The 12,770-nt window shown below is 45.6% G+C and overlaps 1 protein-coding gene across 3 annotated transcripts in view; it reads left to right on the forward strand.

The window, feature by feature from the left end:
- The window catches only part of Shisa9 (shisa family member 9), a 301,271-nt gene that overhangs the window by 5,329 nt on the left and 283,172 nt on the right, over positions 1–12,770 (forward strand). For 2 of the 3 annotated variants that reach the window (XM_048433410.3, XM_085694539.2), the window contains exon 2: positions 8,348–8,475. In XM_048433410.3, coding sequence (XP_048289367.2) covers positions 8,348–8,475 — 128 coding nt within the window. Of the gene's footprint in view, positions 1–5,433; positions 5,491–6,719; positions 6,830–8,347; positions 8,476–12,770 lie in introns of those variants that run through there. The other variant, XM_085694540.2, reaches the window with a different exon arrangement.

Below are 12,770 nucleotides of genomic sequence, written 5' to 3' on the forward strand. Positions count from 1 at the left end.
AAAATGTCGCTACACTGTCATATGACACCGAGCGGTAAAATCCCCACACTGGAAACACTGATCTTAATTAACCTAACTTTACAGTTTTCTTAAGTTTGCTTCATTTTATTCTTTCTATTTTTTGACCTTTATTCCCTTCCATTCACCTCCCCTCCCTTCCTTCCATCCTTCTCGCTCTCCCTGCCTCCCTCCTTTTCTTTCTTCTTCCACCCCTCCTCCCTTCCTTCTTCCCCCTTCTTGCCTCCCTCCTGCCCTTCCTTCTCCTCCCTCCTTCCACTTGTCCCCCTTCAGCTGAACCATTTGAAAATAAGTTGTAGACACAACATTCGGTCCTGCACACTTGCAGCATGGGTCTTCTAAGACCAAGAGCATTTCCCCACACGGTAAATGATTATAACTTAGAGAACAAAATGCTACAGTGTCATTATATGTCAAATCATACTAAAGTTTCCGCATATCCCACATGCTCCTCAGAGTTGGGCTCTAAGTCTGGATCTAAGTGTTGGATTTGTCTGTGCAGTGTCTGCAGCCCCTAATATTCATGCTGTTTTAAAACAAACTCCAAGTCAGTAGCTAGTACTGAAAAGCTGGATCTCTCAGAGATTTCCTGCTTCTAATTCCTCTAGCCAGTTCAGGAGACCTGGTAACTGCGCTCCTGCAGTTTTCACCGAGCAGTGCCCGTGGCTGGATGGTGACTAGCCCCTCTATGGAGCTCTTCCAGCTCACTGTATCATGTCACTTGTAAACCCAGGGGAGTCGGAAGGCTTGTGTGAGTGGCACATGCTCTCTGCAGATCTAGTGACGTCTCTTAATATTTGTGTGACCTTGGTTGCTTCACCTCTCTGAGACTCCGGTTCTTATCTGAAGGTTGAAAATTCAGAGGAGCAGACTTGGAAGGTGATTAACATTGAGCCCATCTAGAGTCACCACCCAGCGTCCTTCTTACTGGAGTTTCTTCCCCTTGTCCCCTGAAGGGGGTGACATTGCAGATCAGACTCTGGTGACCAGTTTGTACCCTGTACTCGGTGGCAATGGCTAAGCCTCCTAACCTCTCTGGATTTGCGTCTCCATCTGATCGGGGATGCTGGCAGCCTCTGAACAGGAGGGACGGCTGTGTCTGACAAGATGAGATGCACAGCAAAGTGCTGTCTGGGGGATGTCAAAGAACCCGTGTTAGATTTACAATCTTGCCACAAGCTTATGTGTAAATTCTCATTTAATTTCACACCCCTCCCCCACAAGGTAGCTTCTATGACAGTCTGCCATTTACGGAGGCACAGACTGCTTTCCAAGAGGGTGAACAAGCACCCAGTGAGCTGGAGAAGTCTGACTTCAAACCCAGTCCGAAGCAGGGGCCAGGTCCTTGGCTGCTAGGCTGCACTGCTCTGGAGTATGGACCCATAGGATCTCCAGTCTTCCCAGGTGTCAAAGATGTGCCCAGTACCCTAAGCAGCAGCCTGCACCAGGACAAACATGGCCTGTTCTGGGAGCTGGTGTGAGATCACATCTAGGAATGTTTTATGGACCTGCCCTGGCAGGGTCAGGATGGTGGAAGTGTTGGGGGAAGCAACCCTGAGGGCAGAAGCATATGTTTGAAGCTCTTTCCCCTTGAAGTCAGTAGGAGACACATGTTATTTTTCCCACCTTCAAATGGAATAAAAAATCCAAGCCAGAAAAAATAAATCCATGTGGACAAATGACATAGCAGTGTCCTGTGTGATTTTCAAAAATGGGTTAGAAGAGCCATAGTCCTTTGCAAAGGCATGGCATCAAGGGGTAAATGCCCGCTTCCACTGATAGTTCCTGTGACCACACCCCTCCCTACCACACCCTTCTCTACCACCTGCCCCCTGTGGTTATTTCATGGCTTCCCAAGCTGGAGAGGCCCTGTGTGTGCTGACCACAGAAGTCTCTATTTTCTTACAGGACACGTTTGCTTCTCCTTGGGCACTGAAATCAGCTTTACGGAGCATAACTAGCTCAGTCAGATGCGCGCCTTGGCCACAGAGTTTGATAAGCTTCGATACTTGTTAGCACTGCTGTAGCCCCCACTCTAGAGACTTGGACTGTGACCATGGTCCTCGTGTTCACACAGTGAATGAAGTTTCTTGTGTGAGAGGTGGCGCTCAGGAAGCCCACTGATTTGTTTAAAACTTGGAATACGAGTGTAGAGTGTGGCTTTCTCGGTGGAGTACTTGTTTAACATGCATGAAGACCTGGGCTTGAGCCCCACCACTGCATCAAAGCAGGCATGGTGGTACATGCTTGCACCACAGCTCTGGTGTGGGAGTAGGGTGCTTCGAGGTCACCCTCAGCTCCATAGGGATTTGAGGTCAGCCTCTAATACATGAGACCCTGTCAAAACAAAATATACCAACCAAAGCCAAACAAGCTAAGAAAAACAAATCCCTTCCAAAGTTTTGTCTTAGATTCCTGGGAGCTTTCAGGCAAGGGACCGGGACTGGCTCTCTGTTTGGAAATATTGGCATCTTGTATTTCTTTCTGTATCAGAAAGAAAAGTGATATAATGTTTCCATTTTGTCCCACAGACAGGCCACCCTCTTTCCCATCTGGGAGCTGTCCCTTTGGCTCACTCTCCCATTAGGTGTCAAGTGACATGTCCTCACCTTCAGGTTCCAGCTATGTAGTGTCGCCTTCTCCAGGGCGCCCTCTGACCTCTCATGCTCACCTCCCTCTCCTCCACACTCCAGCTTAGTGCTCAGTGTCGTTTGCCTCCCTTTGTAGCGTGGTCTCAAAGTAAGTTACTGGTTAATTTACTATCTGTCTCCTTTCATTATTATTCACAGTAAGGAATGCAGGGACAAACATTCCATAGCTGTGTCCTGAGTACCTAATATAGAGAGTTTTGTTTCTGGCATTCTGTTTTACATGGCATAACCCACCCCATCCATCCAAACATCCATCCATCCATACATCCATCCATCCAAACATCTATCCATCTACCCATTTATTCACTTATCTGTCCATCCACCCATCCATTCATCCACTCATCTACCCATTTATCCACTCATTATCCATTCGTCTTACACTCATTCATTTACCTATTTATATATCCATCTATCCATTATCCATTCATCTATCCACCCATCCATTTAGCTATTGATCTATATATCCATAGATACATACATTCATACAGACATACATCAATCCAATTATCATTCATTTATCCATTCGCCCTCCATCCATCTAATGGACACTTGCCGAACACCCACTTTCTGGCCAACACTGATCTAGAACTATCTAGAACTGTAAGAAGACAGTGACAGACACAGATGCAATTCTTTCCCTCACGAGCTGCTAGTCACGTATTCGAGGAATAGGTAGGTAACACACAATGAAATGTACAAGAAAATTTATACTAAGGAGAAGCTCATAAAATTGCCAATATTCAATCATTTTTCAACCTCAAAGATAATATATCAACACAATTGTTATGAATTGGATTAAGAGGGTGTGCGTGGCAGGGGTAGCGAGACAAAAAAGTCTAAGTGTGGCTGCTTCTCTGGGGGACTGAAATGAGACAGTGTGCTCCAGAAAACAAAATCAGTTTATCAAAGGCTTTATTATACAGAATTATCAAGTCCCAAATTTGTCCTGCTATCTCAGGTCAAGGCTGAAGGCTGACAGAGAGGAGAGGATTCTACAGAGCCGGGAAAGACCAGTGCTCAAGTGTCACGGCCATCTGGCTGGAGACCTGTCAGTTGCAGAAAGATCAACCCTTTACTTCATTCAGACCCTTCAGTTACTGAACAAGGCCTACCCACATTACAGCGGGAAATCTGCCTTCCTCAGTTTACCAATTCTGCGTTTATCTCCTCCAAGAGTACTCTCTCAGAAGCACCCAGAAAATAATTTTGTCAAGCATCTTAGCACAGTATGGCCAAACTAGTATAGTGCTTGTCTTGATGCTCATTGGCTGGCTTACGGACCCTCAGTATTGACATTATCTGGCAGCCTGGGTAAAATATTAGGTCCTATCTTAGTTATTGAATCAAAATTTTCATTTTAACAAGACTTTCAGATAATCTTGTCCTGTTTTTAAGCACACTGAAGCCGAGCAGACACCAAAATCACGTGTCAGACCTTTAAGTGTCGGTTTGTTTTGTTTGTGATGAATTGTGGATCTTTTCCACTGATTCATCGCAGGTTTTGATACATCTGTACTTAAAAATGTTTTAGCATGTACCCCATAATATGCTCATTTTGTTAATTAGTATATGCCAGGACCTATGAACAAGGATGAGGTGCATTGTAAAGCATGCATCAGGAAAGTTTTGTACTGTGTAGAAATTGGGAAAATATACCTTTGAAGTCTGCAGTTAGTCGGGATGTCTTCCTGCGCCCACTAACCAGTTCCAAGGCACCGTGGACACAAAGGATGATATTCCCCCCACACAAATAAATCCACACTTTGAATGTTCTTCTTGAGAGTTTTGATTTTTTTTTTGATGACTTTGTTTAAATCTGAGTGGAACAATCCTGTTTTAACTTTGTAAACAGCTAAGGGAGAGTAGAGCTCTCTCCTCTTCTCCCCTCTCTATCTCCCTCTCCCTCCATTTCTGTCTCCATCTTTATCACCTTTTCCCCTTTCCTCTCTTCCCCTTTCTTTTTCCATCCCCCTTCCTATCTCCTTTCTCTGTTCTCTCTTACCTTTTGCCCTGTTCTGTTTCTCACTGGGACTCACTATGCAGCCTAGGTTGGCCTTGAACTGCCCCATGTAACCCAGAGAAGGTTCAGAGTTGCCATATTTCTGCCCTGGCAGGAATTCCCATGGCTGGATTACAGGTGTGCACCACCACACCTGGCCTAACATGTTGTTGCTGTTGCTTGCATTAGCAGCCCTGCCTTCAGCCTGTGGTTTTATAGAGGAGAGCTCTTTATTTAGCCACATGTCTACTTCATGATCAGCCTGATCTAATGTTTATATTTTACTGTTTACCTTTCCTTTGGGACACACGTGACTGCAGTAAGGGTCCTGGTGAGGGTGTCTCTGGGGGCTACTCCCTGGACTTTGGTCCCTATTCCTGCCATCCAGTTCAGAGTGTCATCAACACACAGAATTGAATTGTTTTCTCATTTTAATGACTAAAAACCACACATTGGCATTGCCTTCCCCATCCCAGACTGTTGTATGCATTCCCCGGAGTGAGCCAAGCATGTTGTTGATGCTCTTCACCCAGAACCTCATGCCTTGGGAAAGACGGTTACCTTGTGACTCTGAGGCTGTACTGTCACCCTGGACCTGTGCTAGGCAGATTAAAGGTTGTCACTCCAAACCTTTGCTTTGTTATCCCTGGAAAGCTTGGCTATTTTGGTGCTTTGGGGGTGAACCTGTGAGTAATTTGATGAAAGTTATGGCTTCTTTGCTCAAGAAAAAAAAAAAGCACAAACAAATTTTTCATTCAATTCCAGAAGAATTCAGCGATCCTTTGAAGCCCAGGATGAAGAGCCCGTTTAGAAGTGAAAAAGGCAAGTTAGGTTTGCAAGGCCCTGTCCTCTGTCTCAGAATCCCCCTTCCCCGAAGCTTTCCTGAGTTTCAGACCATTCTTATTGCACAGAGATAGGAAAGGGTGTGAACTTTCATTTCAGACATTCAGGACTAGGACTCTACTCACTCCGTCACTGAATAGTGGAGCTCATGTGGGCAGTTCCTTACTCTACAAAATGGATTAGATAGTCTGTACTTGGGATGCTCCCCGTTTGCTCTGTTCTGGCTTTGTTAGCATGCTTGCCTATTCCTCTGTATGCTCTGCCTGACATGCTATTTCCATCCCCATCACGTGTGTGAGCTAAGCTTTCTGTTACTGCACCAAACATTTGAGCTAATCAACTTACACAGAGAAAAGGTTCACCTTGGCTTAGAAGTGTGGAGGTTTCAGGTCACAGTCTGTTGCCCTTGGCAATGAGGCATCATGTCTTGGCAGGAGTGTGTGGTGGAGCACAGCTGTTCTCTTTGTGGCCACAAAGGCAAACGGTGAGAAAGGAAGACACCAGGTCCCACAGTACTTTGAGGATGTACCGCCAATGACCTGAAAACCTCCAACTATCCCAGCCTCTTAAAGTCCCCACCATCATTCACAGTGTCGTGATGGAATCCGAGCCTTTGACATGCATCCCTGAGTCAAGCTGTGGCATCACATGACCAGCCCATCTCTGCTTCTCAAGTCTCATCTCTTCAAAGAATACTGTCCTGACAGCTTTCCCCATCTCTCCTACTTAAAAATTCAAGAACCACCATTAATTTACTTCTGAGCCACTAAGTCTAATGAAACACTAACTTAGGGTGCTCCCCCAACCCAAGTCCTTCCTTACCCATTAGCAGTCAGTTCTCACACAGCCTCTGTAGCCACGATTGTACCTCTCTTTATGGATTGTCTATTCTAGACATTTGCTGTAAACGAAACCATAAACCCAGGCCTTTCTGTGTTTGCTTCCTTTCGCTGGCTGTAAGGCTTTCAAGTTTAGTTGGGGTTGGTGTCGGGGTCCATTCTTCCTCTTCATGGCCAAGTATTATTCCACTTCATACGCTGCTGCATTCCGCTTATTGGCTGATGTACCTTTGGACTGTTTCTACTTTTTGGCTGTAATGGAAAATGCTGTTTTGGCACCTGGCTCTGTCCGCTGTCTCCTTCTTTGTTTGTTTATTTCAGTTCTTGCTTATTTTTATTTAACATATTTATTTTTATTCTCTCCCATAGAATGTAATCTCCAGGAAGGCCACGACCCTTTTCAGCCTGTGCAGTGCTGTGTCCCCAGGGCCTCGTGTCATGCATGGCATACTGTAGACAATAAACTGTTGATGAACAAATGCGTGCACGCTGTTGTCATTCTCCTGTCCCTCTAATGGATCCCATCCTGGCCTCTGGCCTCCTTCTCCCTAGCTGTGCTTCTTCTCACAGCCTCTGAACACAATCAAGCCCTCCTCATACAGGGTCTCTGTTGCTCTGGCACAGATGCAGCCTTGAACTTGAGCACACAGCCAGTGCGTGGGGTCGGCTTTCCAAAGCACCTCCCACGGCCCCCAGCGCTGGAGCTTCTAATCCTCTGGACGCTCCCAGCGGTGACCATCCCTGTCCTGGTGGGGTTGACTTCAGCAGAGAGGCTCTGCTGAGCTCCTGGGAATCTGTGTGGACCCTCCAAAGCAGCCTCTCCCTTCTCTGTCTCCTTTGATGTGGATTCTGAGAGTCTACTTGGCTAGGAATGTCTGGGTGTATCCCCTAAGAAAAGGGGGCAGGGCTTGCTGGTGTGCTCCCATTCCTGGCTCGAGAGGAGGTCAATACGAAGATGTTCATCGAAGTATTGGTTCCTGGGATTGTTCATAATAACAGAGATGCACCTACTGGTTTTCACAGAACACCTCCATGCTTGTAGATGACACCACTGTGGGTGGCTGGTTCTTCCACCTTGCTAGGGTTGCAGATGGAGGCAGCCATCCTTGCAGGTAAGTAGGTAGGGGACTGAGGAGGCTGGGGCACTGTTGTTCTTTAAGACGTAAAATCAGCAGACCGCCAGCTCTCTCCCAGCTGCATGTAAACGAAGGGGAAAATGGAAGGAGGTTCAGGAAGACCACACATACAGAGGATTCACATGCTAATAACACTCCCTACTTCATCTGCTTAAGGGCGTTTGCATATCTCTAAATGCACATATTATGGAGGGTAAATTAGAGGGGAGATGTGTTGGTGGATCAGTCTGGCTGTTGTCTCTGCTCTGTTCTAAGTGCAAAAACAGCTTTCATCTCATTGTGAAGGTCAATGATATCAGTTGGACTGTGTTCTTATTCTCTTAAAAAGAAAAAAAAGTAAAAAGAAAAGGTTGACTCTGTGTTGTACACTGACGTGTGACCTTGAGCAGTTAAGATGCCTCTCAGAACCTTTGTTTACTCTTCTGTAAAGGAATGATACTCCTTGTAAGCCCACAAAATCTATATTCTTCGACTTTGGAAAGGGATGCCATTGCTTTCCGTGGTTAGCCTAGTGATTAACTTATGGCAAGGACTGACACCGGGCCATTGCTAAGCAGGAAGTCTGGGCATCAGTGTGAGGCATAAAGAGAGAACCTATGCTCTGGGGTGGAGTCTCAGTGCAGGAACTCACCCTCTGACCCCCTCAGCCACCACTGGGTAAACAGGCAGTGGCCTGCACACAGAGTGATTTTTGTAACCTCTGATCCATTGCTTCTGTGTTTTCCTGTCTATCCTTAACTGCAATGGCAGCTCTCTAGAAAGGTTGGCTTTGTCTTTTGTCCAATTAGGCAGTGCTGGGCACATGGCAGGTGCACACGGTCTTATTGTGGATGAGCAGAGTTCTGTTCTTTGTTCCTCCAGAGCCCTTGCGGATGTCATGAGGCCACAGGGCCACTGCAACACTGACCACATGGAGAGAGACCTTAACATTGTCGTCCACGTGCAGCATTATGAGAACATGGACACAAGAACCCCCATAAATAATCTCCGTAAGTATGGGTGCACTGACCACTTCTGCTCACACTTTGCAGCGGTAGCATGGTGAGATTTCCTGGGGCGTGGCTGGGTCAGTGAAGAGCACCCCAAGGGTGTGGTTAGATTTCTCTGTTCGGCGTGATGCTGAATGTGGCACCTTAATAATTGACTTGGTTGTGTTCTCTGTTAAATAGTGATCTACTTGGTTGGGTCTCTATTAAGTACTAAATGGCTTGACTGCTTCATCGTTGTTGACCTATTTACTTGGTGGCCATGTTTGATTTAGGTTGTTAATCTGTTAATAATCCATCTTACTAGCTCATGTTGATTGGGTTGTGTGAGCTACTGGCTCAGTTTGATGGAGCCACTTGTTAACCAATTGTTTTATTTGCTTTCAGAGGTAGTTGTTCTTTTAGGTTTCATATTGCTTTCAAGGAACAAGTTTAGAATTTTATCTTTTAAAACATAAAATGAGCTTCACAAAAAAAGACATATTAACACCTCACATGTGTGTTTAGAGGGGAATGTTGAGTCCTGGCCATAATGGTTAGAACTCCCCCTGGGAAGTAGAAAAAGACAAGATTTCCTGTGTAAATTGGGAGAGGATTGAAGGGGAGGGGAGAAGCAGGGAGGGGAGCAGAGAAAAATGTAGAGCTCAATAAAAATCAGTAAAATTTTAAAAAAGAACTTCCCATGTGTGTATAGTGGGGGAATGCTGACTTCTGGTCACGTTGATTTGGGATGAATATGCATGTTTCTACAGTAGTAAATTCAGATCTCTCCTTCTGCCGGGAGGAAGGAGCAAGGTGCTTTCATGGCTGTGTTTCAGTAGCTGTTCCTCTCTGGTCAGAGCACCCGTGGGCATCCTGGTCTATGCCCTAGGTCTCCTTTCCTTCTGAAGCTCTGTATAGACAATGCACACCATGGAGCCTATGCTGAGTTGGAGCTGGGGAACAGTGGGATTGTTTGGATCCTGACAAATGCGCATTACAATGTTGGCCGTTCCTAATAATTATGGTTTCGGTCACCCTACCTCAGAGCAATGTGAAGTTCATGGTTGAAAGTGACAGAGGCAGCCACTGGGAAGGGCACATCTAACCAAGGAAGGCAGCGGAAGCTTTGGGGTCTTGTGCTTTTCCGGGAAGGGCAACCTTTGCTGAAGCTTACCCTCCAGCTGCAAGGCTTGTTTATTTGTTGAGACCTGGTTTCAGGTTGTTAGGTGACTTGTCTTCTTTGATGATGATGATGATTTTTCATGGTTTTGGAAATTCTTGTGCTGTGTTGGCAATGACAGTATTCGACATTGCGCAGGTAGGAAAATGGGCCACCAATGGGTGCTTCGGGTTTCATAATATTAAATAACTGTATATTGTTTATTGGTGAACTGGATCATAATACAGTAGTAGAAATCACCACACTGCGGTGTAAAATATACAAGCATTTGGAACTTTTATGTCCAAATCCTGCAGACCCTGAAGACACCATAAGTGTTGGCAACTGTGACATGGCAGTTGCTGTACGGGGTGCTGCTTTGGATGGAGTGAACACATGCTCTTTCCAAGTCTGATGAATGTGGACCCAAAATGGTGAACAAATGGGGGCCATCAAGGCAAAGACATGGCGCGGAGTCTCTGGCCATGGAGGGTGTTGGTTAACAGGTTTTCACCTGTTTTCTGTCTGGGGTGACTTTCTGTCTTTCTGTCTGGGGTGACTTGAACCACACTAGAGTTGTTCATTGGGCAACAAACTTACCCAGCTTTCCTAGCTGCAGAGGCCAAAGGTCAGGGAAGGAATGCTAATTAATTCTGCTTAAACGGGGACTTTTGTTTAAAGCTGTCTGAATGTAAATGTAAATGACTAGAGACTGGGGAACTCAGGAGCCTGTGAAAGGTCACCTGGAGCACGTATGATTCTTCCTTGGGTCTTTATTTGTGCCTCACTGATTGTGTTTTTTAAGTACTGGGAGTGGGAGCTACGCCATGCTTGTGTGGGGTGGCATTATATTAGTGGGCCACATTCCCAGTCTTTTTTTCTCTTTTCTTTCTTTTTCTCTTTTTATTTGGAAAACAGGGTTTCACTTATTAATGCCCCGGGTGCCCTTGAGGTCTTCTGTAGCCCAGGCTCACATTGAACTCTAGATTTTCCTGTAGCTGGAATCACAGGCCTCACAAGGCCTGGCTCTGCAGTCTTTGACATCAAAGAAAATATTGCAAGAGGATGTTCCTGGTAAAGCTCAGGGGAGAATTCCACTAGTGCTATCACCAGCCTTGTGTCTTACAAGAATTGCTATGGACATTATTCCATTTAATTCTGCCAGGTTGACCCAGTCCTTCTCCTCCAAGTATTCTTCAGAACATCTAAGAACGGTAGGGAGTATATAGCCTTGTAAGTTGAATTCACATTAAAAAAGATCAATTGTATGCATAGTAGTAGTTAACAGTAAGAATGAGCTCTTTGTAATGAATTATTTATCTTTTAATTGATTTATAGAAACTTTTAATATATTTTAGTCACCTCAATGTGTGTGTTCAGAAGATGAAATGATCTTGGGAGTTCACTGAGAGTCTAGGTCTACATGATTGATATTAATTATTTACCCGGGGAATAACAAACTGAGCAGTCACAGAATCCATTTTGGCTGATGGAGAAGAAACAGGAGAGGAATCTGATCTGATCATTGGACAATTAGACTAGCCCTTCATAGAATTAGGACAAACCTAATTGAATATAAAACTACTCCCTGGGCATTGTGGGAGCTATGGTGACAGGATGAAAAGACAGATGCACACTTTCGTGACATGTCAAGAAGGGCGGATCGTTCTATTGTTAGGTTATTCTTCATTTAATATTCAAGTTGCTGGATTTGACTGTGAATTTGATAGTCTCGGTCTACAGGTCTTTTTTTCTCTCTGCTCAACAATGCATATTTCAGGATTAATCTCTGAAGGGCCTCTAGCTAACCCGGCAAGGCAATCGGCAGTTGGCAGTCGGCAGTCGTGGCTCTGGCAGGCCTTGTCCTTCCCCCACTCCCTCTGTCTTACTGAAAACTGTTAGATTACATTCCTGAAGCTAGTCCCCCACAGTCTATCCCCTTATCTGACCTCATCCTCCTTCTGAGGCTGACTACCCAGGTCCAGCAATCAGAAGTCCCCTTTGGCTGCCCTAATTCACCTGTCCAATTAAAACCAAACACCTCATTCCAACACAGGGTTTCCCCTTCACCTCTACAAACTGCCATTTACCTACAGGCCATGTTGTCTCCTCTCTATCCAGGGCAATCCTTTGTCCACCCAGAACAAATGCCCCTCCCTTGTTCCCTTCCACTTCTCCCTTGTACTCCGCCAGCTTCGTCTCTTATTCCCTGCTCTTTGTCCCTTCAGGGTAAGTAAATCTCCCTTGTGCTGAGAACTTGGTCTTGGAGCGTCCTGAGCCTGTACTGATCCCTTCAGTCTCATTTTAAATTCTCCCACCATCTCCCCTTTCCCTCCCTTTCTCCCTCTCTCCCTCTCTCCCTCCCTCCCTCCCTCCCTCCCTTTCCACCTTTCTTTGAAGCAAGATCTTATTTTCTGTCTCAGGCTTGCCTTGAGCTTGCAAACCTCCTGCCTCAGCTTCCTGTGTGCTGGAATTACAGTCACTATGAGGGACTCTTATTATCTTTCAGACACTGGGACTAGCTCATTTCCTGAATTGTCCTTCATGTTTGGGTCAAATGTTAGAGGAGCTAAGGTGCACTGTAGAAGTGCAGGTATTTGGAAGGAGAGGTGGTGGGAGGAGAACTGGGAGGAGAGCTTCAAGGTGGGGGACATTGTTACCAGTTTTCCCTTATAAATTTCCAAGAGTTGGTTTTTCCCTCTGTAAAAGGCTGGACTAACTGTCTCCCTGTCCCCCGCCCTGCCGCCGCCGAACAAATGCTTCTGTTTTTTCCAGGCATCCAGTGGTGTTGTCTATTTTGATGGACAGGGTGCAGATTTTGATGGGATGTGGATTTTCTGCAAACTCTCTGAACCTTCTAGGGAAGCTACATGTATCCTCAGAAAGCACCCTGCCTCCCCCTCTGCATCCTCCTGTCTTCCAGAGAATGCCCCCGTCTTCCCCAGGATGGGAGGTGTGAGTGAGGGCTTGCTGATATGACCTAGCTGAGTGTGTTTCAGCTAAGCTATGTTGATAGTGGCTTTTTTGAAATAAAAAAATATTACTGATATTCTTGTTTACAGAATACTTGCAGAGATTTGTCATAGAGTTCTTCACACTCTTCACCAACCCTCTTCTCTCAGCATCTTATGTCACTAAAGTTCACTTATCAAAATTA

This window comes from Myodes glareolus, chromosome 9 (genome assembly GCF_982192425.1).
Source record: "Myodes glareolus chromosome 9, mMyoGla1.1, whole genome shotgun sequence".
Classification (NCBI taxonomy): Eukaryota; Metazoa; Chordata; class Mammalia; order Rodentia; family Cricetidae; genus Myodes; species Myodes glareolus.